The sequence below is a fragment of the Topomyia yanbarensis genome, chromosome 3, assembly GCF_030247195.1.
Source record: "Topomyia yanbarensis strain Yona2022 chromosome 3, ASM3024719v1, whole genome shotgun sequence".
NCBI classification, from domain to species: Eukaryota; Metazoa; Arthropoda; class Insecta; order Diptera; family Culicidae; genus Topomyia; species Topomyia yanbarensis.
The window spans coordinates 392,247,622-392,274,404 of NC_080672.1; the positions used below are offsets into that span (position 1 = coordinate 392,247,622).

At 39.1% G+C, this 26,783-nt stretch overlaps 1 protein-coding gene across 10 annotated transcripts in view; it reads right to left on the reverse strand.

Moving 5' to 3' along the window:
• The window catches only part of LOC131692556 (transmembrane protein 184B), a 108,864-nt gene that overhangs the window by 13,511 nt on the left and 68,570 nt on the right, over nucleotides 1–26,783 (reverse strand). For 7 of the 10 annotated variants that reach the window (XM_058979661.1, XM_058979664.1, XM_058979665.1 and 4 more), the window contains exons 3-8: nucleotides 24,297–24,462; nucleotides 23,970–24,228; nucleotides 14,541–14,710; nucleotides 14,304–14,470; nucleotides 14,156–14,230; nucleotides 14,013–14,097 (exon numbers count right to left, since the gene is read on the reverse strand). In XM_058979661.1, the coding sequence (XP_058835644.1) occupies nucleotides 14,013–14,097; nucleotides 14,156–14,230; nucleotides 14,304–14,470; nucleotides 14,541–14,710; nucleotides 23,970–24,228; nucleotides 24,297–24,462 (922 nt within the window). Of the gene's footprint in view, nucleotides 1–11,119; nucleotides 13,033–14,012; nucleotides 14,098–14,155; nucleotides 14,231–14,303; nucleotides 14,471–14,540; nucleotides 14,711–23,969; nucleotides 24,229–24,296; nucleotides 24,463–26,783 lie in introns of those variants that run through there. The other 3 variants (XM_058979669.1, XM_058979668.1, XM_058979671.1) reach the window with 3 other exon arrangements.

Here is a 26,783-nt window from a genome sequence, read left to right on the forward strand (position 1 = left end):
ATTGGCGGCCAATGAAGCTGAAATCGAGCGCTTGCAACATCACTTAACTATCGCCACGATGGACCAGGCGAATGTCCAAGATCGCGCAGTGGTACGTCGTCCATATTTCCGCGAATTGAGAGAATTGATCACTAAGTTCAACCCAAAAAACGCCACGTGTCTACCAGCGGAAGAGTGGATCCAGGAGATTGAAACTACGACAGTACATTACAGGCCCGTAGCCAGGATTTTGTTTCGGGAGGGGCTTAAAATTATTGTGTAAATGTAATAATTCTTTTTTACATTTTAACTTCATTCAATTAGCTAGAGATTACTGGGTAGGGAAAGTTGTGAAAATTAGAGTCATAGTACTCAAGTGAGAGCAAGGATGTGAAGTAAACAGATCGACCTTTATTAGCAGAAGACAAAAATTAAGACCGTACGATATTAAGCCTGTTCTAATGACCCTGCCACTTCCGAGTTTTCCGATCTGTTTACTTCACATCCTTGCTCTCACTTGAGTACTATGGCTCTAATTTTCACAACTTTCCCTACCCAGTAATCTCTAGCTAATTGAATGAAGTTAAAATGTAAAAAAGAAAATGTGACTAACATAGTCGAAATAAAAAAAGGAAAAAAAATGTAATAATTCTGATGACTTGAGATAGTCATTGGAAACTGAACGTAATTATGAATAGTTCTTAGTGAAAACAATTCCAAAACTAAGACAATAGACACTAAAAAAAACCCTAAAAATACGTTGCCTGTTACAAGAAAGGCTATAGTACATCGACGAATTAAATTTGATTATTATTAATTCACAAGTTAGAAATTTCTCTAGTTACAAAAATGAATATTCAAGAGTTCAAAGTATTTAGGGCTGCTTTAAAAATGTTACGCATTCTAGACTACATGTTTACAAGGTGTAGAAGACGCTAAATTGGAATGAGTAGAAAAATATCCAAAAACACGTCTCACGAAATTTTACACTCATTTGCTAATCTGGAGAACGAAACCAACGTCGAGGTTGTCTCCATGGATAGTAACATATCAGTGTGAAATCCAAGTTTACCGTTGCAAAGAATGTCCGAACAAAGTGAATGTCGAAATTTGCTTTAAATCTTCTGACAAGGAAGGCGATTTGTAGATGCGGAAAATAGGTTCAATTTATATGTTCATGAACAGACGTCTTGCTACTATTACTAGTTCTGTGACTTCATCCGAAGTTTGCGTTAACTCAACTTTATGAAATTTTCAATTTAAATGATACTGATAATGTCGTAATCATAACAATCCTGAGGAAGAACATTTTTTTCATTTTTCTCTTGTGGGGAATGGGTTAAAGACTATCTTCGACAGTATTATCAGGCACCTTAGAATAACTATCTATTTAAGTAGATTCATTTTAGATACTTTTTATATCATTGGACTTACGAATTAAAAATATCGTAGATTGATTTTCCTAGATAGTTTCAGTAGTAAAAGTCAAAATGTAAAGTGAGTGCAAAAAACTACTGATTTCACTACAAAGCAAGAATAAGAACCTTAGCTCTATCGACTTTCGGAATCTTGCAAAACCGTTGGAACTTGAAAAGATTACCTAGATTAAGTAAATATTATATTTGAACATTTGAAGGTTTTATTTCGGAATTCGTGGGTTTTTGGACAATGTCAAATATATATTTCAATGATTTAATTTACTAATGGAAACTACCCAGAATTTGATCTACTGAACGAAACTGCTCAGAACTTGTTCACTAATCGAAAGAAAATTGCTTAGCACTGATTAGTGAATGCTTCTAATGGTAAATTTAACATTGATGAACTAGAAGCTAGAAATCTAGGTTTAATTTCATAATAATTTCAGCATCACTTGCTTCCGACACATGAAAGAGAACACATCGCATTTACATCTAATTTGCCGAAGAGGCTTTCTTTTAGAGTTGTCTGTTTTTAAATTAAAGCAAACTATCCGTTTCCTGAGAAACTTTTGCAAAACTTTTTGTCAATTCGTTAAACAAATATGTGTACACTACTCTGCTCAGTAATTGGTTTGTTTTTGAATAAAAATAATTAGCTCTTGATTTATTTTACAATCATCCAGATTGGAAGATATGTATGACTTCTTGAAGAAAGTTGTGATGTTTGTCTGATTACAGGTTTGTTTTAGCACTATTTGGGAAAAAGTTTCAAATAAAGTTGTTGCACCTAATGCATCAAAGTTGTACGAATAACGAAGACGAAATGAGAAGATCAGAGCGCAATTCCGAAAGCACTCGTGTTGAGTGTATAGAAAAGATAGAAAAGTGATATTGAATCGATTTGGATTGATCGATTTTTTTCCTCTCTTTTCTCTCTTATTTAAGATTATCTCTCTCATTTTAATTCCATGACGAGCAAAAACAGAACGAAAGACTGTCACATACTGAAGACATGAAATCGAAACACTTATCCCAACTTATTGGCTTATAGATTCAATCAGTCCCAACATTTTAGTCGCGCTTCGTGATTGACTATTGTTTTACCACTTTTTGACCCATTCACTTTTAAAAGAATTTTCTTTTACACGTTTGTTGTAGATATCATGGATTTTCGAATTAACAGTGTGTTAGTACGGAACGAATTCTTCGTAAAAATGAAATGAAATACTTTTTGTGTAACACAGTACAGATTGCAGAGTGCACAGTGAGCACTGACCTAATACATAAATCAAAATTGCATGCAATTCAAAAACTTATCATTTAAAAATAACAAACGGGGTCCTGGGTCTTTTATATATTTCCTTATGTAAACAATAAAAAAATATATAACGAGTTTAAATGGTTGTCCGGCAAATCTCGCGCAAGCGCTTAGCCATTGCACGTGGAAACCTGTTTACGAGGCGAGGAAATATTTTTTTTCTCACCAACTGTGTCTTGGGGGGGATTGTTCATTTCTATCTCACTATTGTACATTTCCGTGTCATCATCGTAGTTGCTGCCTTCATGTTCGCGAATGTCTGATTTCTTCCTTGCTTCTCGCCCTAAATAATTGCCCATACGAATGGATTCCATTTCATTCAAATGTGACATTAATCTGCGAGTAAGCGGCATCCGATCTTGTAGCGGAACATTGGTTTTCTCATCGTCCATATATAGGAGGATCTTAATTATAGCATTGTCACACACACAACCATGTGTTTTAAGTTGTTCGAAATGAATGGTTTCGTCTGGACTAATTTGTTGAGCGCTAAATGCCTGGCATGGTAGAACTCAATAAAGGCGGCTTCCGAAAGTCTAACCTCCATTTACACCTTCAGGAAATGTTCCACATTATGAATGCTCGGTCCTATGCGAATTAATATTTTATAATCACCGTATTTGGCTGGAGCACCACTTCTTGCTTCTACTACTCATTGATCTCGACAGATTACTACAGCAACAATTATAGTAACAGTTTCTTTTATTCTTCAGACAAGGCACTCAATATAAAAGTTACTATTTTTGTCGTTCGCTTCGCACTGGCTCGAGCAAAAGCATAAAGCACACTGAATTTCGTGACCATTTTGGCCTTTGGTGGTTAGAAATTGCATTCTTCAACTTTTTCTCAATAATTTGTTCAAACCAAATGAGCAACAAATTTTGTTAAAAGTCGCCAGTTTTTTTTAAATTATTTTTGAAAAATTTCGGGAGGGGCTTTAGCCCCCAAGCCCCCCGTCTGGCTACGTGCCTGGTACATTACGATTGGGATGATGCGACCAAATTACATTGTACTTGTTTGGATCTGGAAGGTTCGGCAAAGTTGTGGTGGTCTGGTGTACATGGATGCGGCATACGCAACAATTGGTTCGTGCATACCCATCGGCACGCGAGTTACTGCCACAATCAGTTGACAGCGCGTCGAAAATTGAGAGATGATACGATAGAAGAGTACATTTACTCTCAAGTTGCTTTGGGAAAACGAGCCGGTTTAGCTGAAGGTGTGGTAGTGAAACACGCGATCGCTGGGTTAGGAGAGTTCGTATCCAAATGTCGAGTACAACTCGGAGGAAAAATCGAAACAGTTGATGAACTGATGTCGCAGTTGAAGTGGATGGAGGGTATGATGGATACACCGTTGGAATCAACTCGTTTGCGAACAACTGAGAAGAGAGAAAAAGTTATTACGTGCTATCGATGTAATCAACCAGGACATAAGGCGATCGCATGCTCGAAGGTGGCTGAAAGATGCTGTTATAGCTGTGGTATTAGTGGCCATAAGGCGAAAAATTGTTCAAATATGAAACAACCGAAACCTGGACCCTCAAAAATGCAAGTTGTAGAAGAGGAAAACAATTTCGTTAAATTGGTGGAGGTGGGAGAAATGCAACTAAATGCTTTGATCGACTCGGGGTGCAGTGTCTACTATTCAATACCGGTTCGCCGATAGGGCCGGTGCTAGTGAAGTGACAAATACAACGTTGGTCGGTTTTGATGGAAAAAGGTGGATGTTGATAAAATGGTGAGGGCTTCTGTAAAACCCAAATTCGGTACAGAACACTGCCGTCATATTGGGACGGGATGTGCTCAACCAAGACGGCATAGCGATGGTGAAAGGTAACGGAAAGGTAGAATTTCGACGTGATACTGATCACAATGCAGATTCTGGAAAAGTAGATCAGATGATGGTGGAAGTACAGCCGCGGAAATATGAGACGATGTACACAATCGACAGTCAAGTAAAATAATCGCCAATTGAAGCTGATGATTTGAGCGTAGAGGGTTCAAAAGGAGAAATTCTAAAATTAGTGAATTGTGGCTTATATTGATGATCTAATGATCGGTGGGAAAAAGTGAAAGAAGTGTTGGATAAGTTTGAAAAACTTCTAGAGGTGCTCCAGAAAAGTGGCTTCACCATCAATCTGAAAAAAAAATCGCATTTCGTCAAGACAGCGGTCGATTTTTTGGCATTCGAAGTATCGAGACGTGGGATCCGGCCAGGTGCCGTAAAAACACGAGCTGTGGCGGAATTCCCGGTACCGGAGAACGTGGTGCAAGTTCAACAGTTTCTGGGATTGCCGTGCTTTTACCGTAGATTCATCTCGCAGTTCAGTATCGTGGCAGCACACGGATGCATCGCAAGACGGTTTGGCAGGAACTTTGTTAATGCACACGGAAGGTTTGCGTCCGATCAGCTACTACAGCAAGAAAACGTCGGAAGTGGAGACAAAGTACCATAGTTATGAGTTGGCGGTGTTGGCAGTTGTAGCAAGCATCGAAAGATTCCGTCATTATCTGATTTGTGTTGCGTACCGATCGTAGTGCAGTGAGAGACACATATACAAAGCGCGACATGAACGCCAGAATCGGTGGTTTTTAAAGCTCACTGAATGCGATTTTCGACTAGAGCACAGACCGGTTAGTGCTATGAGACACGTTGATGCATTGAGCCGAAATCCGGTTGAAGATGGTGAAAGTGTGAATCCAGTTCTGTTTGATATGTTGGCCATCGAAGCGAGTAATACAGATTTTCTTGTGACTCTACAAGATCCTCGATTGTGTAACATTATTAATATTTTGGGAAGAGAGCAATTGACTGACGAAGAGAGACAAATAAAGCAAAATTATCGACTGGAGAAACACAGATTGATGAGATTAGTGGACGGAGAAAAAAAAATCGTGGTCCCGAATAAAGTTCGCTGGCGACTGGTACACACATACCACGACGAAATGGGCCACTTCGCTGCAGAGAAAGTGTTGGAACAGTTGAGGCAGAAATTCTGGTTCCCGAAGATGCGCAAGTATGTCCAGTCTTATATACTAACCTGTCCGCAGTGTGAGTTCTACAAAAGTAAAGGGGGAAGACCAGAAGGATACTTGCATTGTGTACCGAAAGAGCCCGTTCCATTCTGCACTGTGCACATGGACCTCGTGGGTCCATTTGTGCGATCAGCACGAGGAAATTCGTATGTGGTGCTACGAACTTGTGAATTTTCTAAGTTTGTGGTAGTCCGAGTAGTGCGTTCAACAAAAAACTGCGCCTGTGTTGAGCTTCTTTGAGGATATTTCTGCTACATTTGGAACACCAAATCGCATGGTGACGGATAGGGGATCGGCTTTCACTGCCAAACTTTTCGAAGAGTATTGTCGGGTGAACGCAATAATACACATCAAAACAACAGTTGGATCTCCGAGAGCAAACGGCCAAGCCGAGAGAGCCAACCGAACAGTGCTAAATTCAATTTTTTGTATGGTAGGTGGGTCGTGCATTGGGATGAGCATTTACCGAAAATCCAGTGGTCGATCAACAATATGCCTAATTCAACTACAAATGTAACACCGAGTGCGTTCCCATTATTTTATCGCTACACGATGAGTAGAACAATGTGTTGGAGAACCCCAGCCAGTCTACTTATAGCAATCAAACGAGCTAGTTTGCTTTTATTCCGCGATCCGAAATACCTCAACAGTTGTCTGTCGGTTCTTTATGTCACAGATTTGTCGGGAAGTAATGTCGTTGGGCTGATAGTGAAGAATAGTCAAATTCTGCGGTACGGACACAGTTTACACTGGGTATGGCGTATATCGACTACAAAAAGGCTCATGACTCAATACCACATCCGTATCTTCTAAAGGTTCTGGAACTGTACAACACTGGCAATAACATTATCAGGCACGTATTGGGAATGTGGAACATATATCTGCACAATCTACAGATCTAGTCGAGGAAACACTCACTACCTTAAAAATGAATAGTTGATCGGAAATCAGCCCCAATAAGACATTAATCTGACTAGTATCGATGATCACGGGTCAATGCGTACTGAAAATTTAACGCGCCTGTTTTTATGAATCTAATTTCAAATTTTGCTAACAAGCCCGTGCATCAGCTTAAAAATCCTTTGTATTTTTCTTTAATGGTCGTTATTATCGCTCGTATACGTGAATTTTACAAACTATCTGAAATGTAAAATAGGAAATACTTTACTTGATTTATAACATCTTGTGCTATCATAACTCTAACATTTTGGTTTTTACTCGGTAGATTTCAATCCAATAAATATATCATAGAGAAGAAATAGCGATATCTGTCTAAATACTGTTGTAATAAATAGTAATCCGGTTCATTACGCAGATAAGATTGGCTTTTCTACGAAATACTCCCGTGGTCGGCTGTGTCGAGTTAATGTTGCTTTTGTTTAGAAAACATAGGATACTCTCGGTAGCCGACTACCCAGAGTTTAAAAAGAATTAAAAAACTAAGCAAGATCTTAGCTTTTTCGAGTCAATCAGCTTAGAGTTTTGTTTTTTACTGTTGATTTAGTGATTTGTTTTTGTATTGTGAAATAAAAATCGGACGAGGACTTCATCGAATGCAAAAAACAACTAAACAAACCGCTCGTGAGAATTCTCTCGGAAAAGCCAATTTTATTTTGAACTAGCTAATAACCATCGCGCGTTGCTGCGATTTTCAACTAAATAGGAGGAAAACACAATTTGTTCCAAAGCGCCATCTGGCGGGCAGATAATCTCCAACTAATAGCACACAAACACGCCCCATAACAAATACCTACTGTGTATAAATTTTTACGGAAATCGTTTAAGCCGTTTGGGAGTCTATAAATCATATACATGCAAACTTTGACTTTTATATATATATATATATATATATATATATATATATATATATATATATATATATATATATATATATATATATATATATATATATATATATATATATATATATATATATATATATATATATATATATATATATATATATATATATATATATATATATATATATATATATATATATATATATATATATATATATATATATATATATATATATATATATATATATATATATATATAAGACTAGCTAATACTCATCGCGCGTTGCTGCGATTTTCAACGAAATAGGAGGAAAACACAATTTGTTCCGTAGCGCCATCTGGCGGGCAGATAATCGCCAACCAATAGCTCACAAACACGCTCCATAACAAATGCCTACTGTGTATAAATTTTTATGGAAATCGGTTAGATGTGTAACGAGTGTGAGAAGTTGATGAAATTCACTCGTTTTCACGAGATAGTCTCTTCCAGTGGTGCAAATTTTCATTTTCAAATGCCAACTTTCAGTTCAATCAAATCCAACCATGATTCAAATTCAAAGCCTCCCTCAATCATTCAGTTTCAAGTTGCCGGGATTTTCATAACTGAATCGTACGTCTTCATTTCAAATTGATGCTTTTTCATTCACCATCCAAAGCTGTCATCTGCTCTGTAGAGGCCAGTTTAGGTTATATGTCGTCATGTTTTGCGTTTTCAAGCTTACATGGACAGTAAGAACTAAGTTCAGAGTAGTTTTGCTTGAAAAACCTAGTCATTACCCAGTAAAGAGATATTCACAGGGTCAATGAAATTGAAAATGAATGGAAAATGATTGAGCAGGTCGGCTGTTTGAATGAATAATGGAAACGAACAACTGCGAATTGAACATAGTAGGGCATGATTTGCGGATTTTTTCTCCTTCAAGTTCAAAACAAACTGTTGAAAATTTGCAGCTCTGGTCTCTTCTCTTGGGTGTGCTATCACGACTATTGCTGAGAAAACGGATGAGGTCTGTGCTGAACTAAAGGCCGAGTTATCTAAAAACAATCAGCAAATAATGCGCCTCACCAAAAAGGTCTTTATTTCTCCTCCAGTCCGGGCAAATCCCGGTACTATTCGACCACCCCAGAAACGTCGTTGTGAGGATGGCCTTTATCTGAGCTATGATCTGGTTGTTGGTCGAAAGCAAATCGTAAATAGCAACATTGTTACGGTTCCATTACCATTGCTTTGGATATATCTTTCCCGTTGTCATCCCAGCGTTAGCAAGGAGACAGTCGAACAAATACCAAACAAACACTAAACTGCAACGAGGATAATCAAGTTATTCTTCAATGTCGGAGTTCATCCAACATACCACACAATAGCTCTTAATCCAGATACATGATTTTCGCCGACTGATTTTCCTCCGCTTCCAGAAGAGGCATGTACTCCGCTAATACAATCCGGCCCATCGACCACCCTGCAGAGGACTCCGCAGTGATTGGCAACGCTACTATACCGAACTACACCGCCATAGTGAAGGAATGTCGACGTCGAGCGCATACTGGGACGCAACGCAGTTGGTACCATGGGAGCCCTGGATTCCCCCGCCACAGTCGAGCCTTTGCCGCTAGCGTTCAGCAGTCGTCCCGGTCTGTGTGCGTGAGTGGAAAAGAGGTCTTCCAAGTCGTCATTCCCGGCAAGTATTTTTATTTAAATTGCAACCATACAACGACTGATGCGTTTCACGCTTCTAGTTCATCATCTAGCTCTCGCCGTAAGCTACCTCCGTCGTTACACAACGCAGCTGTAATGAGATGCCTAGAATCCCTCGCCACAGTTCAGACAGTGATCGTCAGACGCTTCTGAACTGTGCTTCTTACTTGTATTGTCGACGCCACTCCAGCCGAACCTGATCCGACCTCCAACAGCACGAAGTTTACTACCAGAACGTCGGTGGCTTAAATTCATCAGCGGACAGCTATATTCTAGCTACTACGGGCTGCACTTATTACGTCGTCGCCTTGACCGAGACTTGGCTTGGCAACTGTACTCTATCTCGTCAGGTGTTTGGTTCGGGATTTGATGTCTACCGCTGTGACCGGAACGCCCTCAGCAGCTATAAGACGTCGGGTGGAGGTGTGCTTATCGCTGTTCGCCATGGCATAAAAATCCGATTGATCAACGATGACCGGTGGACGAGCTCAGAGTAGGTTTGGCTAACAGTGAAACTTACCGATCGCTCGCTGTTCCTGTGTGTCGTGTATTTCCCATCTGATAGAATTCGCGATTCCAACATCTTTCCTCCTTATCCTGTGTGAACTCGATAGCCGCCCCGAATGATGGTAACGTTATTCTGGGCGACTTCAATCTGCCTGGCTTGACATGGTGTCCAGTAGGCAATGGATTTCTACGACTGGATACTGAAAACCCTGCGCTTATCGTCAACGCTGGTAGTATATTAGATAGCTACAGTAGCGCTACTCATCGGCAAACCAATAATGTAACCAACGAGAATGGATGCACATTGGATCTCTGCTTTGTAAGCGCTCGGGATTATGCTCCATATTGTTCCACGGCTCCGTTTCCTTTAGTACAGCATGTGCGTTATCAGCCCCCACTACATCTTGTGCTCGATGGTAACATAGGAGTAAACTTTGAAGACGTTACTAGCTCCATCGTCTAGGATTTTGAAAACGCAGACTACGACAGCGTCATTGGAACAGCAAAGCAGATGAGCCTTCTCCACATATCTGCATTTTTATGTGTTTATTATGATTTACGTGTAGGAAACATAAACAACAAAAGTTATGTTTGGATCCACAATACTGGAAACGGATGTGTTCATATGCGCTCTACAAAAAGAGCCACTGATCGAATTGCAGTAACAATCATAGCACGCTTCTCAACATATCCCTCTCCCAGGTTCTTTTTAGCAAACAGCGCATCAATCATTTCGCCGCGATTTCCTATGTGGTCCTCGTGGAGGACGATCAACGGCGGTCGACGTATTTATGCTGCGACAAATACTTGATAAATTACTAGATTACAATTTGTGCACTCATCGTCTATTATCATCAGGAAGCGTCTGCTTCAGTGAAATAAAACGAGATGTGTCCAATGATGACAGCACAGAGCTCTCCGACAAAACTTTTTGGGCTGGTTCGTTTGACGAGAGATAGGCCGAAATCAAACTTCAGAGTATACCGCAAAGACATACTGAAACATTTATGTTGTTAAAAACTCTCCATTTTATTTTCGACATAGTTCTATGTTTTGCAAATAACATCGACATTATTAGTGTTGAACGCGGAGCAGTATAGGAGGCAAATGCCTTTTAAAAGGATCAACATCGATGATAGCACTGATTGTAAATTCTGTCAGGATAAAGCACATGGTGGCTGCTAAAGAACAAGATAATCCGACTGAAGTTGAGTGCACACTACGATGTGATCGATGAGTTCACTTGTCAACGATAGTGATTTTTAAGGATATTGAATAAAGGTGAGAAACTGAAGAGTGGATTTTAAACATATTTATCCAATTTCGAGGAAACGGACCAATTTCTTTCGATAGTCATAATATCAACAGGAAAAATACTTACAGGATTTTTTTTACTTAATCGGCTTAAAAATACTTACACGAGAGGGACGGTGCACCCATCGTTTCATGTTCCAGCCCAGAGATTTTTTCCTTCCAACATCTTCAAATGCCTGCATTAATTTTCAACCTAATCGAGCAGCAGGTATAATTCCTTCTAGTAAACCAGTTTTTAAAAACATATTTTGCTTGTTCTATAATTACAGCGAGTTTCAAAGTAGGATGATAAATGTACCGGTAGTTGGTGAGATTGTTTTTGCGGGGGACAAAAATTTTGAAAATAATATCACTAAATTCACCCTAACAACGGTCGTCGGTGAAAATGTCCGCTTGTCTAAGACGCCACAAAACGGCCAATGCCAAATTAATATTGTGTACTAACACTCTAGTATTAGTCAAATTTTCAATGAATCTTTTTGATAATCTTGCTAGACGACGAGGGGGGTCAAATAAATCGAAGGAAGGAGTACGTGGTAGTCTAGATGAATAACATTCAAACGAACAGGCAGCAGCAGGCAGTTAACAATTCTAAGCAATAATACTTGCAAGTCGGGGGTAACATACAAGAACGGATCGAAAAACAATAACATTTAAACACTGTAGAAAAAGAGATTAAAAATGGTAAAGGCAAGCAAACAGAAGCAGATGATATTTTTGTTGAATGTGATAATTTGGATCGAATGAAGAGGCATGTTTTTCGGCGTGCAAATATTACTTCTCAGTTTCTATCATGCTTTGCTTGGAAAAAAAACTTAACTTAATCTAAACGTAATATAAGTACAGTCCAGAATCTAACAATTTTAAGACACTTTTTTTTCTTCTCAGTTATTAGCTTAGACGTAATAATTGATTTTAGTAGGTCGAAAGTCTTATCATACACATTTGTTTCACTTAATATTAAGGCGCTTTCCTTTACATTAAAATATACGTAAAATAATTATAAAATAATGCTCATTCCCCCAACGGCGGTGGAAAACTTAAGTAAAGGACGTCAGGCCGTAGTTTTTTCGGCTACTATTTCTTTTATTAAATATATAGTTGAACCGTTTCGTCTATAGTTTTAAAAAGCCTTGCTCTGTTAAAGATAGATTTTGATCATTTTTATCAACGTGTTGAATGTTTCGCTTCCTTGCAGTGTAATGTATTTTAGTTTTGTTTCGATTTCCTTTTAAAAAAGAAGAAGGAGCGTCGTAGTCATTCTTAAAAGCCTAAACAGTTACACTTGTAGATCACCATAAATAGTCTAGGTTGTTGAAGATTTCTTTCGCCATAAGTTTAAGCCGATTTCAGTTAGAGTCTCTCGTAGGTTTGCTGGGAAACGACTTCTGTAATTGGTAAAAGATAGATGGCGGAGAAAAAAAATGAAAATAATGAATAAACTTATAAAGCGGATTAATGTGGATTGGCTAGAATTGTCTTAAAACTTAGTCCATAAATAATAAATGCCAAACAGTGGTGGTGGTGAGTGTGGCTTTTGCTTTTACTCCTGCTCTTCGTTTTTGTCGAGAGTGTCTGTTTCCCATTATATCTGTGGATTAACGTGATGCAACCAAAGGTTGGGAAAATTGCGAGGTGTATATATAGTCTTGCTAATAATCATTCGGTTCAGAACGAAATACACGAGAGCATTGAGATGTATTCAAGTCATACAAAAAGCAAATGGCCATGTGAGGATGGAGCTGGTTACTTGGAAGAGATTGCAATATTACAGAAATTTACATTCACAACTTGTTCCTGTGATCAGACATGATGATAAAGTTGCTTGATAAGCTATTTGTGGCAAATGGTATCGACATTTCATCTTCGCGTAGCTGGTAGTAGTTTTTCAGGTACTGAGCTGCATGGTAGTTGCTCGAGAATAAACCTTGGCCTGTGTTAACTGGTGATGGACAGTCTGCAAGTTTACCAGATTAAAGACGTGACTTATAAAGTGAAAATGTGTATTGCAAGTATACTACTTTTACGGTACAAGGGCCTAGCATTTTCAATTTATCCTGTAGTGGTGGTGGTATACTCAGTTTACGGTTCGCGGTTTACATGTACTAGCCACGACAACAAGAGATCTCGAGTTTTCAATAACCACTTATTAATGGTAAATACTACATCTTACCATTTAATAGCTCTACTGTTACAGGAAAAAGATTGGGAATATGAGGTTTATGGTATAGATCATGTTGGGTGAGGTTACTAATGCCAGATCGTGCAATCAACAAACTGTGTTGTCAGACCAACTAATGGTTTCTGTTTTATAGATTAGAATTAATATGGACAGACAAATTTCCTAACAAACTTCAAGTTACTTTAGTCTCGAATCGAACGAGCCTGGGGCACCGAAAACAATTTAAGCCAAAAGCTACCGAGTCCGGTCACCTATGCAAATCAACAAACTTTGCTTGCAGTTGGTATTATGTCGATTGTGGCGACTTTTGGTAAGTTTAGAGTCCCGGTTTCTTTTCTGCTTTGCAAAAAATCCTGAGATAATTTTCTTAAATACGAATATCTTACTAGCCTATCCGGAGCGGAGTGCATGCAGGATACAGCAATTGTATGACAAATCAAACATGCTAGTCTTAGGAAAGGAAAAAAAATGGTTCCAAGTAGAGCAAAAAGCCTATGCATTCCTTTCGTTATTAATATGTAAGATAAAAATATAATGGTTCACAACATAGTTCAAACAGCTTGAGCTATACAACTCAACATTAATCATGGAAAGCTATGGGGCAAAAAATAACAAACAAGCAGCTTAAGTTTTCTCTTGGCATGGATTTTGAAAAAAACAGTTTAAGTATCTAAATACAAAAACAAAACTAGCAGCAATCGTAACAAAAAATGCATCCAATTATACTCAGAAAGGAATTTATAATTATCACTTACCTGAACTATACTGCGTGTATTGCTGATACTGCGGGTGGAAGTTGTGTATCGCGTCCGTCATAATATCTTTTGGATTCATCGTTTCCTAAAATAAATATGTTGGTTCATATTAAAATTTATTGCCGTCCAACCAAATCACCCACCTTCAAACTGCTAGAGATTGATTGCATCGTTACAGATCGCCCGTGAGCATCGGTCATGCAACTTTGCGCATAAACCTACGAATGAACAACGGTTGCAAATAAGTAGCTGTTGTGGTTATAGTGAAAGTTTAGGCCAGACAGTACTCACCTGATACGGAAAGGCATACCGGAGGGCAATCGCAGCGAATAACATTTCAATGCAGATGAAGAAATTCTGATAGCCCGCCGACACCGTACCGGCCGATGTCGTGGAACCACCGGCATCAACAATGGGTGAGATTACTTCCGCCTTTTCAAGAATGGCCAATCCGACACCTACGAGAAATATGGAAGTTTTACATAAACTCATCTGCGTTGCGGTTAGTACCGGATCAATTCCACTTACCTTGCCAGAAGGAGAGGAAAATCACCGACTTCACGGTACAGAATTTTAGCACCGGATCGAACGGTGTTAGCAGATCCCGGGTAGCAAAGTAGAACAGATACAGTCCGTATAGAGCCAGTGATACCGAAAAGTTGTAGATCACAGTGATGTAGATGTAGCCACCATCGGCGCTAGATATTTTGATTAGAAAGAATATTTATTGAAGAATCAGTTCAGTGAATGAAATTTGTGTTTTCATTTTATGATCTGCTCCCACTATCGAACTCTCGTTACACGTATCGCTCAACATCAAATTTTGAACATTATCTTTTTAAAGAAATACCCATTCATTGTACAACTAAACTCATTAAACAAATGCCCACAGCAAGCGACGCTAGCGTGATTTCAAAAGATAAATACACACAAATTAAGAAAGGTACAAAGTTTCCGTTTTGTTCTATCCTAATATATTTGCCCTTTCGCCAATGTAGTCGTCACTTCGAAAGAGCAACTTCTGTAATTACAAAATCAATAACCGCAAAGCAAAATAGCTTCCAAAGTTTGAATGGCGCAAAGACAAACATTAGCCACCACGAGAAAGAGCAGACGACCAACCAAACCATCAATTTCTTATCGATGCCTCACCAGCGCACTCGAAGCTGTCGGTGCCCATCATTCATGAAGCAGTCAGAGTTTTTCCGGTGCGGTTTACTCATGCCACCATATTTTCCGAGCAAAATGTCATCATGTTTCCAACGGAAGGTAAGGGTGTTCCGCATTCTGTCGTTTAATTTCATTTTGATTTTATAGAGCAGCCAGTGAGGCTAGTTTAGTTATTTTTTGCCCGTTTTAACCCGTTGATGAAGGAGAAGGGGTATATTATTGATCATTGTCATTTTATCATTTATAAACCATTAATTGGGCAGACACAAGCCAGCTTTTAAAAAGGCCAAATGCGTTTCAGATACATTATATAGAGGATAATTGGAGGTTGGGAAAGAGATAGAGGAGGAGGTTTGAGTGTGTATTTTCTAGTTTGTCCAATCCTATGGAAAATCATCATTCATTTCAGTTATCACCATTACAGCTATTGGCATCGAATTAAACGCCATTTTTTCTGATGCTTGCTTCTATCTTGATCCTGATCTCATTTTTCGTCTTCTAGGTCTAAAGTGAATCAACCAACTATTAATCAATTTAGTAAAAGCTGCTAAAATAAAGTAAAAGCCGAATGGGAATTCTTCAAATTTACCTACAGGGTCCGACACTCGAAGTGTAACCTATCGAAAAAAATTAAGAAATAATTCGGTTTTGCTCGTTATTACAAAGTTTTACCTTCACTATGGCCATGAGACGGTCAAAAAACGAATCGCAAGTTGCCGGAATGTGACTTGCCGGTATTTTGGACTACACTCTGACAATGGCTTTCCTCGACGTCTCGAGGCTGGTGTATTTTTTTACTTCGGATTTTGCTATGCAAAATGACCCAAAGAGAATAATCCATTAGATTCTCATCCAGTGAATTCGAGAGCCATTGTGTGGTCTAAATGAAGTTGGTTTTCAGCCATTCCTGTTTCACACGTGCGGTGTGTCTTGTTGAAACGATCATGATCTGCGACCGAAATGTTTGTCCACGGCTTCAAACAGCCTGCAGAACACTTTCCCGATAATATGTCGAATTTACTTTGACGCCAGACTCGATGAAAACGATTAGAAAGCGGCCATCTGCGGTTACAGCGGCCCACACCATTATTTTCGCGGGATGCTGCCTCCTGGTGGTCAACCGATGACTCAGATTCTCGTATGGATGGTCGGTTCTGAGAGTTTACGGAATGCCCAATTTAGATTTTTTCGTAAGAAAACACGATTTTTAGATTTTTACCGCTTTCAACTAAGCGAGCCCCTTCTTCGCTCGCTCAAGTCTAAGTTGTTACTGCTTCAGTGCTAGGTAATGGGTCTTTTGGAACTTAAAAGGTTTGGCCTTGAGCTAATTTTCCAATATGCGTTGGATACGGCAGTCGGATATTTTCAGATCTTTACCCATTTCATTGGCACTTCATTGTGGATTTCGCTCAAGTCGCTGCTTCACTTTTTAAATCATCTCACATGACGTTGCAGTCTTTTGACGACCAGCTCCATTGCGCTTTACAATGCTAGTATCATCATAACGAGTTAAGGTGCGATAAAACAAAAACTTTATTCACATTGAAGTGTTTGAGCTAATGAACAATCGCTGATTATGATTTGAAGCTAGATATAAAGCAATCACACTATTATGTTTGAATTCCATCACTTTTGGAAAAATGCTTTTGAACGCTTATAAACAATACTCCGAACTTATTCAGCCAATTTATAGATAGCTGCGCGAACGGTCTGAAGTTCACTTCAAGTGCCGGACCCTTTTACAACAAATAGTGATCCGGCCCATTATGCAGATAAGATTAGCTTTTCTAGGCAATAATGCCAGGGTCAGCTGTGTGGAGCTCAGATTCCTTTTGTATAGAAAACACAGGATACTCTCGGTAGCCGGCTACCCAGAGTTTAAAAAGAACCAAAAACTTTCTTTTTCGAGTGATCTTGTACTCGAAAGCTAACTAAACAACTACCTAATAATCTATGCTTTACAGGTCGCATCGCTTGCTCTAGACCTTATACCCTTCCAAACCACCATCTCCTTCCGTTAAGTAGGTGAAGCATCAACACTTCCCGTTGGCCCTATCCTATATCCTTCCCCGTGAACCATGAAGATGTGGGCGACCGGCAATGATGACTATCATGATGTTGAGGTTTTAACATGTGTAGGATTGTTATGTATTTCTACTTACCATTTCTTAAGCATCTCTTATTAGATAATCAGCAGTCAAACATGATGAAGGCAATGTGCAACCCACCAAAAACATCGTAACAACGTGACGGAACGCATTATTAAATTCAAACTGAAATAAGTTGTTCTTGGAAAATTGGAAATTTGAGTCTCAACAAGGAGTGCCAACATGTACGGACGTCGGAAATCCTTGTTCCAACTTTACAAACGGAGACTCAGTCCAGTACTGGACCAATGAAATTACTAATCCTCTCTCGCATGTCGAATCCATATCGAACGGGGAAGATCTTTGCATTGTCTCGATAGGGCACCAAATGCACGGTAGCAGAACACCTACGGGTACGGCTAATTCCAAGATTTTTTGGCTGGCTTGGTTCTCGATTCAACCACAGACGAAACGAATACCTGGTACAAATACCCAAACTCGGTCTCCCATCCCGTGATTAGTTAGAGTGCTCAGAAGCGTACGTGGAAAAGTTCTTCGCGCAAAAGATGTATTTAAATGTTGGAACATAAGAAAAATTTTGAAAATACGCGTCGTTAGAGTTGGTAAATGCATGGTGAAATCCAAAAAAAACGCAATTATTGGCGTCAAATTGTGGACGGGTTACGAAACATCAATAAAATAGAGATTCCATTTCGCCAGGAAGGTTTGTCCGGATAGAGTATACTTTTTTTCGAGAGTTGTCCTACTGGAGCTGTAGAGCTAGGTTCTCGGAAGGGCTCCCCGTCAGAATCACATACTACAATTTGCAGTCGAATGGCGCCCACTAAGACACTGCTTTAGGCCAATTGTAGCGGACCGTGATTCTGAATGTGATATTTATTGTGCGGTGCAGGTATGTGTAGGCGTAGGGACACGCGATAGCGTGTACCACCGCGAAGGACTCGAGGATTTGTACGTTAACGTGTTCGATCGCGTGTGCGTTTGTATGTCGCGTGTGCTAGTGTGTAATTAACTATATAAATTCTATTTTATAACCGTGTGCCTTTCGCATATTCGCGTGTGTTCTAGAATGATCGCGCGCGGACCGTGAATCTGATACTTATTTTTTCATGGACTGTTCATATTCTAAAAGAAAGTGGGTTCTTTCATATCACTAGTGTTCCCAGTCATGTCGCAGTAGAAAGTGTGGTCTAGTGGATAAGAGCTTTATTTTTTGATTGGTCCAACAGGATGTATGGACCTAAGTTACTAGAATGAAGAGTAAAGATTTCCGGACGTGACCGATTCATGATCGCGCGCGTTTGTTCGCGTTTGTAACTTCGTATGCACTAAAACGTTAACATTATGTGAGGAGTGTTATTAAGTATGCGCGATCGTGGGCATAGGTGTGCGTGGATGATCGCGAAGGGCTTAAGCGTTCGTATGTCTACGTGCTTGTCGCTTGTGCTCGCGTGCATGTGACTTCGCTTTTATAAATTCGGTTTTAAAACCCTGCAGCCATTCAAATATTCGCGGACCATCATTCATTTAGTTTTCGGTGTACGGATCACATTCTGATAGAGAGTGAGTTACCCCATATCACTAGAGTTCCCGGTCAAGTCGCCATGGAACGTTTTGTCTAGTGGATATGGGAGTTATTTTTTCTTAATTTTTCAATTTTATTTTTTTATTAATTAACATGGACCTAGACTGTTGGTACCGAGGATAGAGACTTCCGGACGATTTCGATTCATGATCGCGCGAGCGCGGGAGTTTGTAGGTTGACGCTTGAGATCGCGTTGGTAAGTTTATGAGTGCTGAGACGTCCACCTTATCACCGGGGTGTAATAAGGTTTGCGAGTTCGTAGGCGTAGGTTGCTTGGAAAATCGTGAGGGGCTCTAACATTTGTAGGCTGACGTGATTTTGTAACATATTTGTATGTGTTCCTGAATGGTCGCGCGAACCGTGAGTCTGATATCAAATTTTTGGTGTGCGGTTAAAACTCTGGTAGAGATTGGGTTTCCGCCATGAGACGTGTTGTCTAATAGGTATGAGCATATTTTCTTAATTGGTCCAGCTGAAGGCATGGACCCAGGCTTCTAGGTGAAAGACAGACTTCCGGACGTGACCGATTAGTAATCGCGTGCGCGAGGGAATTTTTGTAGGTTCCCGCTTGAGATCGCGTTTGAGAATGTGTGAGTGTTAAAACGTTCACTATCACTATCTTTGCTGACCCAGCTGAAGGCGGGTGTAGAATGGCAGTATAGGACTCGAGAAAAAGAAATAAAAGACAATATATGAGAGACGTAATAGATTAGACAGATACAAGATAGAGCTGAAGTTATGATCATCACATGAAAGACATACATTAGTACTTCAAACACTACTAATACTTGAATAGCCAACCACCACACATAGCACATCCTTTCTCAATTATCTATTTTTTACTGGTTGATTGTTGGTTATGAGCGGGTAAATAGAGGAAAGGTATAGAACAGAAAAAAGGCTCATATCAGCCTTCCCGGCCTCCTCGATACATCACTATCGAGGCGTATTGTAATCAACATCTTGAAGCAGGCTTCTTATATAAATCAAATCCTGAGTAGTCACAATGATTGGTGTATTATTAAAATTAGAACTAATTAACCTCTAGTAGTAGAACTTGGTGCAAATAGAAACTAAAAAGAACGAAGGTTCTTTTATTTACATAACTCTATTAAATCTATTGTGACTTGATTATGTTTACAACGCCGTCAATCCCATCAACCTGCGAGAGGGCGTTTGTCCGGATAGAGTATACGGAATCAAATTGCATCACAAGAACAGGTTCGTCAAAGTTACCCATTCAACCGATTGTTTTTAAACTTTTGCATGTTCGTTTTATTGAATGTCATAGCCATATCCAAGGACACGTACCTTCTCCTTAAAACAGTAATAAAATCTTGTACAACGTTTGGGTCAACTTGTTTGTATTTTTCTTCATTTCTGCTTCCGATTTCACTTCCGTAGAACGCTTTCGGAATGCCTTTTCCACAATGTCCCATTATTTCTTAATTAGCCGCAATTCCGGTGCGTTCAGGGGTTTCGGATCTTTTGATACGAAATAAACTTCTTTGCACCACTTCAAAAAATTGGCACGCAATGGCACGAGGAGACTCCAGAAGTGGAAGTAGACGCTTCTGGAGGAAATTTGTCGAGTACTCCTTCCCATTGACCGTTCCGGTTGTCACGAACGGGGTGCTCCGCATTCCACATGAGCAAATTGCTTGTCATATCATGTATTTTTTGGATTCCCAATCTCCTCCGGGAAATCGAATTTATGGCAGACAGTCAAGAAATATAGTCTAGGAAGCCACTTCAATTCGATTTCTTTTATTTCTTTTAATTTTTGCAAGGATAAGCTGCATTATCATGGTCAGTCACTAATTTTAAACAACTTCTTTCTCAATATTTTTTGGAATGACGATTGAACACATACAATTGAACCAACAGCTATGCGAGTTAGTTATATGAGCCTTCACCAAGATTCATGTCTACGACCCCTTTACAATTGTTACCTGAATCACTTTGATGAATGTCTAAGGCATACTAAGACGACTCGCTGATGACGGGGTTATCTCTGTCACAGTACCTAAAACAGTCGATTAACCAGAACCATCGCGAAATACTTTGGAGAATTTGACTACTTTGACTCTTCAGCTGGGTATCGATTTTTTCACAGAGGGCAGGCCCGACTTATCGCAAGTAGCACACTACAAATCATCCCCGCTTTTATAGGACACTACAAGTGCATTCGGAATTTTATCCCTCCGGCACTCGCGCCGTTGTATTTTGTACAACGCCTTCAGAAAATCTAGCGAAATCTTCTTTCAGCACCTGCGGCTGCTCATTCGGACAGCCATTCGCGCGAGTGCCGGAGGGTTAAGCTTGAAGAGTGCCATAAAATCTCAAATGTTACTAGGGATGTCACATCATTGACACTTTGGCCACAGATGAGTACTTCATAGATACCGACAGCTTCAACTAAATTGAAATCTGGAATTAATTCTATTATTCCCTTACTTCTTATACTCCCTGCTCTTGCGCTGCTGGGGAAACGAGATGGCGGACTTTTTAGCTTTAGAAAGTGACATTTCCAAGAAACTAAGTTGCTACAATACATTTTCTGTATTCGTCATCAGAGGACGCGCAAATGTTTGCAAGCCTCCAATGAAGCAGCTTAGACGATGGTTACATTTTATCATCCCGAAGATAACGATCAAGCCTTGGTTCAGGGCCTTTGTTGTGGATCGGAATTTCATACGCGTCATGTCACGGCTCATGCACTACACATTGGTATAGGGTGTGTGGAGAGTAGTTTCTGCCTAAGTGGTGATTCCTATCATGACATCGAACACGTTGCCAGGTCTCAGTTAAAGTATTCTGCTTTAGGGTCCGAGAAAGACCACCCGTTCAGGATATCCCGATAAGACGCGATATCCCTTATATGTTTTACGTATACTGTGGTTAGAAACTGTTCATTCATAAAAGTCATCAACACACAAAAAATATTCTCTCTATCCTATTCTCTTTTTCTCTTCCGCACTTAATTGTTTCTGCCGAATCTCTGCATTTTACGCATCTTTTGTCGAGATTTGAACAGCCGAGCACTCAGCATATTCATTTTTCGCTGAAATTTTAGTTACTTCAGCTACGATTGTTTGCTGAGACTCGGGAAATATCAGCAAACAAATGAAACTTTTCCGAGATATCAGTATAATCATTTACTGATTACTCGACTGTGCGGTAAATTGCTGAACTAAACTAAGTGTGCTCTCATTCTCGCTATCGCTTCTTACCGAATATCATAGATGCTTTGAAGCAAGCCTAAGGGGGCACAATACAGCTCCGTCGTATAAGCAATATGTTCTACAGCATGAACATCTATCATTAATATATGTCCGCAAAATCTCATACGCGCGTCTTGCCGAGTGGAGACATTTTTAAGCGGCGGAAAAACATTTATTTCCACAACCACTGTATCTTGGGCTCGTTCATGTTTCTCTAGCCATTATACTCGTCTCTATCATCATGGTGGTTGCTGCTTGCGATCAGACAATCTGCTTTGCTTCTTGCTCTTACTGGTGACAATGTTGAACCTTCATTCCCTAGTAGTAGTTTTCCATTGATGGCACTGGTTGTTGATTTTCAGACACTTCATCTTTCTTGGTTCAGGTAATGATATTGCAGACTGAGTGTTAGAATGCATTTCCGTAGATGAGCTTCCTCAGCGGGTTCTAAGAATGATTGTTCGTAATGTACTGCCTGTTCACAAAACTGGCACGTATTGTTGAAATGTGCAGTTCTCTGTACAATGCAGGATTAGGAAAGGAAAGAATGGGTCGGGTAATCGATATATGTACTCACTACAAAAACATTATGCGAGATACCTACGAAGTAGTTTCTCCAAGTGTCCTCCGAAATAGATTCCACTACTCCGAAATACGACACCTTTTAACTGTCCACTTTGGAAGTAAGCGATGCCAGATCACGTAGCCGAACCTCGACTTTCCCATCGTCCATATACATGAGGATCTTGATTTTAGTCTTATTACACAAATCCCGCGTTTTAAGGTGTTTTGCAAAATGAATCGTTTAGTATTGGCCTATTTGTTGAACGTTATTACCATGAATGCCTAATATAGTGGAACTGGAAAGAAACAACTTTCAAAAGCCTATGCTCTAATTTCACCTTCGGCAAATGTTGATTGTTAGTTTTTTGTTTACAAAAAATGATTATGGTACCTACATATTCTTTGTTTACCTCCCAATATTTGCGTGTATTGTTGAAATAGGGAATAAATTGGCCAAAATAAAGTTGCTCGGCCTCACAGTGATTTAATTTAAGTAGATGACCGTAAATTACTTCCAGGTGTAGACAATAAATTTGCTTTGCTCCCTCAATTAACCGTTGAATTTTTTTCGAAATTTCACAACAATACTGTCATGTTGCAATCTGAAGATTGTACATATAGTGAGTTGTCTGGATATAGACTTGACTAACTGACACATAGTTCATAAAGGTGTTGAAATTGTTATTTATCATTGTTCATAAATGTGTTGAAATTGCTATTCTTAGTTTATGCTCACAAAAACTAATAAGGCTAATAACTGGATCTAATACCTTTTATTTGAGTGCTATCGGTTATTGTTGTAATTTGTAGATCTAAAGTTTTTGCGAGTATTTATTTTCGCTGGGGTAATTTGAGCTATGAGCGATTAACATAACTTTGTTGTCTACAAATACTGTTGAAACGTTTTAAAAAGTATGATTTCTGACTGACGTCTGTTAGCTTTTATATCCAATCAACTATTGTAAATAGGCTGAAAATATATATAATGCGTATCACAAGCTAAAATTTAGCAGTTTAAGAATATTGTATGGCCCAGAGAAAAGTAGTGCTCTATGATATGATTCATAGTGCAAACGAACTACGTTCGAACAAAACGGAGCCCTACCCTAAACAGTTCTTGTACGCTTCGATAAACCAGCAAGAGCGATAGCATGTGTTCTTTTCCACCTTTCCACCCAAATCTGCTGTTTGCGGCAGCGTCAATCGGAAGGAAAATAAATTGAATTCGTGTGGTCGCCTTTTGGGAATATTTCAACTATACACATCCATAGCTATGACGGGCTACAACAAGATCGAAAAGGCTTACCTCCAATCGCCGTCATGGTAATGTCCGAACGCCTGTAAAAATATGATGATGAACGCCATCAACGGTTTGACCAGGCAGAATTGCAGTGTTGCCTGTTTGCAAAACCGCAAGAATCCGATAGTGTATGTTTTGCCAGCCAGGCAGCAGGTCCCGTACAGGCAGGACGATTTGATGGGTTTGCCGCGGATTTCGGACATGATGTTGCCCTCACCGCCAAGGTACTCGTAGCACAGTGACAGGAAATTGTAGATGACGAAAGCTGTGGGTGGTAATCATTCCATCAGTGGGTGGTATGGTATATGTCAACAAGAAGCAAGGCGCACTCACCCTCGTAGCAATCCCGCACCGTGAAAAAGTACACATAAACACTTTCGGAGTTGAAAAATAGCAAACTAATCCACGAGTAGGTGGCGTAGATGGGCACAATGAACAGTATCCGTACTATCCACCGTTGTTCCTGAGGGTTGGTGTACCATCGTAAGTGCTGATAGATCTGGAAAATACAAGGTTAGATTTATTATTCATAGCATTTATTGATAGCTTAGCTTAAATAGGTATGTATTAGTACATGTGTGTTTGGAGCATTTCATCCTCTTGTTGTTTCAAACTTTGATTGGATTCCAATTTATGGACGCTCTGAACGAACACGCAGGGGTGTTTGAACAAAACCACAAAATGCTCTTGGGTAACAAATATTTCAAATGTGCGTTTCCTCTACTTGTTGCAGGTACGGTAAGCAACGTGAGCTTCCAGCGAAGTTCAGTCGAAAAACACAATAATCATTCAAATTTTCGATGAAAAAGACAGAAATCGTGGAATACGACTGCAACATTATCAAATGGCAACAAAACAATCGAATTTAATTGAAACTGATTGGCGATCTGTCCCCATAGATTGAATGAGACAATTATCTCTTGTTAAAACTCATCGGGGGAGCGGCTGCAAATATGATTATTTTACGCATTACCGTGACTTGAAATGTTAGTTTTTTTCCTTGGGGTAAATGGAAACCGGATATAGTTCTGTAAATGGATGTAAATAGCAGTTTTGGGCGTACATGATAATTGTAGGTGCAATGACCCTATAGGTCGCAGTAAATGTTAAGTGGTAAACTAGCACCGCAGTGATTATGTACGTGTTATTCATTCTTTCTGAATTCACAAACCGGCGATTCTATATGTATAGGTAGACCGACACCCGTATGAACCTAGAATCGAATGAAGTAACGATCCATATCTAATCTATTATTGTAGCATATTGGAACACGTTTCTGTTGGAAAATGTACTTTCCGCTAATTACATCAGTATATGGTAGGCCATTCCGAAAACGTTTAGATTGGTGTTTGTAGATACTTGTTTTATTGAAATTGTTCAAATAACTGCAAGAGCCTGCATAAATAAAAAAAAAAACGCTTTTAATCCACCTAAAAGTGTGATGATACATTTCTTATAACTCTTATCGTTTTCTTCGGATATTATATTGATTGAGAACATTTAGAACTTGATGATGCTTCGCGATGTTTTTGAAAACACATACTACATTGGATAGTGGCAGGACCAATTTAATGGAAAATTGGCCCATTAAATAGAAATACAAACGAATTATTGCTAATGCTTCGTTAATAACCTATATAAATTCTTCAATCAGTGCATTGTGTAGGGAAAACTAAATTTTCCTAAAGGGGTTATATATGTTGCGCTGAGTCAAAAAATTCGAAAAACTAATTTTCGAATGGATTTGAAGTTCATACTCTCAATAGCGTTTACTAAAATTCTCAACGCGGCTGAGAACTAAGCACTGAAATTTCAGCTCTTGATATCTCACTACCTCTGAAGTACATGCGTGCATAGTTCAAACTATACTTCGATATCGACTTCTTCTAAAAATGACTTCCCAGTAGCATCTTTGATCTGAATTACTATCCCTAATCCTAATGCCAAAGAACAAATAAAAACCTCTCGAAACCCGTTAGGGAACATCATTATCATTACTGGAATTTCTTTTACACGAAACTTTTCGATAACCTTCCGTCACTTCTATTAAAAAATTTCAAATACTTTATAATTTACATAATCTTTAGGAACAATTGTAATATTGTGTAGGAAAAGCTGAAAATTTATGAATGTTCTCTATCTGCAACATATAATCCCTTAAGTATACTAATTAATTTAGGATACCTTTTTTTTGGTTCGCCGAATTTTGGAAGAAGTCGATAAAATAACCCCTTGAAAACTACCTAATAATAGGTGTAGTTCGATGCAATTGGAAGAAAATATCCTCGGAAAATGAGGCGCACCTATTATTGTGAATAATAAATACAGTAATGACCCGTTTTTATCATCTCCATGGTGTATGGCTGACAAAATGGGGACATCGACTAAATCGCGACATTTTTTTCTTCATAATAAACTGAAGCTGTTAAAATATTCTTCTCTTCCCTTGATGTAGTCTAATAACTATTTCTGATTATTTAATATAGTCTTCTAGCGCAAAAATTTATAAGAATTGATTTTTTATTTTTGCATATTTGCATCTTTAAGACATGGTCAAGAAAGGATTTACTTAACCCTTTTATGCCCAACTTTTTTCTAGTGCATGTAGGGTTTCAAAACATTTTTTTCTTGAAAACGGTGGGGTCAAGAAACACGAAAAGCATTTTTTCATAAAGATAGGTGCTTCCAGGGCAGTGCTAGAAGCTGGTCAATTTTCACCTTCTAATGCTCAATACAATTTTCCTAGAATAATTACAATAGTCCAATTATGTGGAAAACGTAGCCAACTACAGTCTAAATTGGTAAGTTTTATCAGTTTTC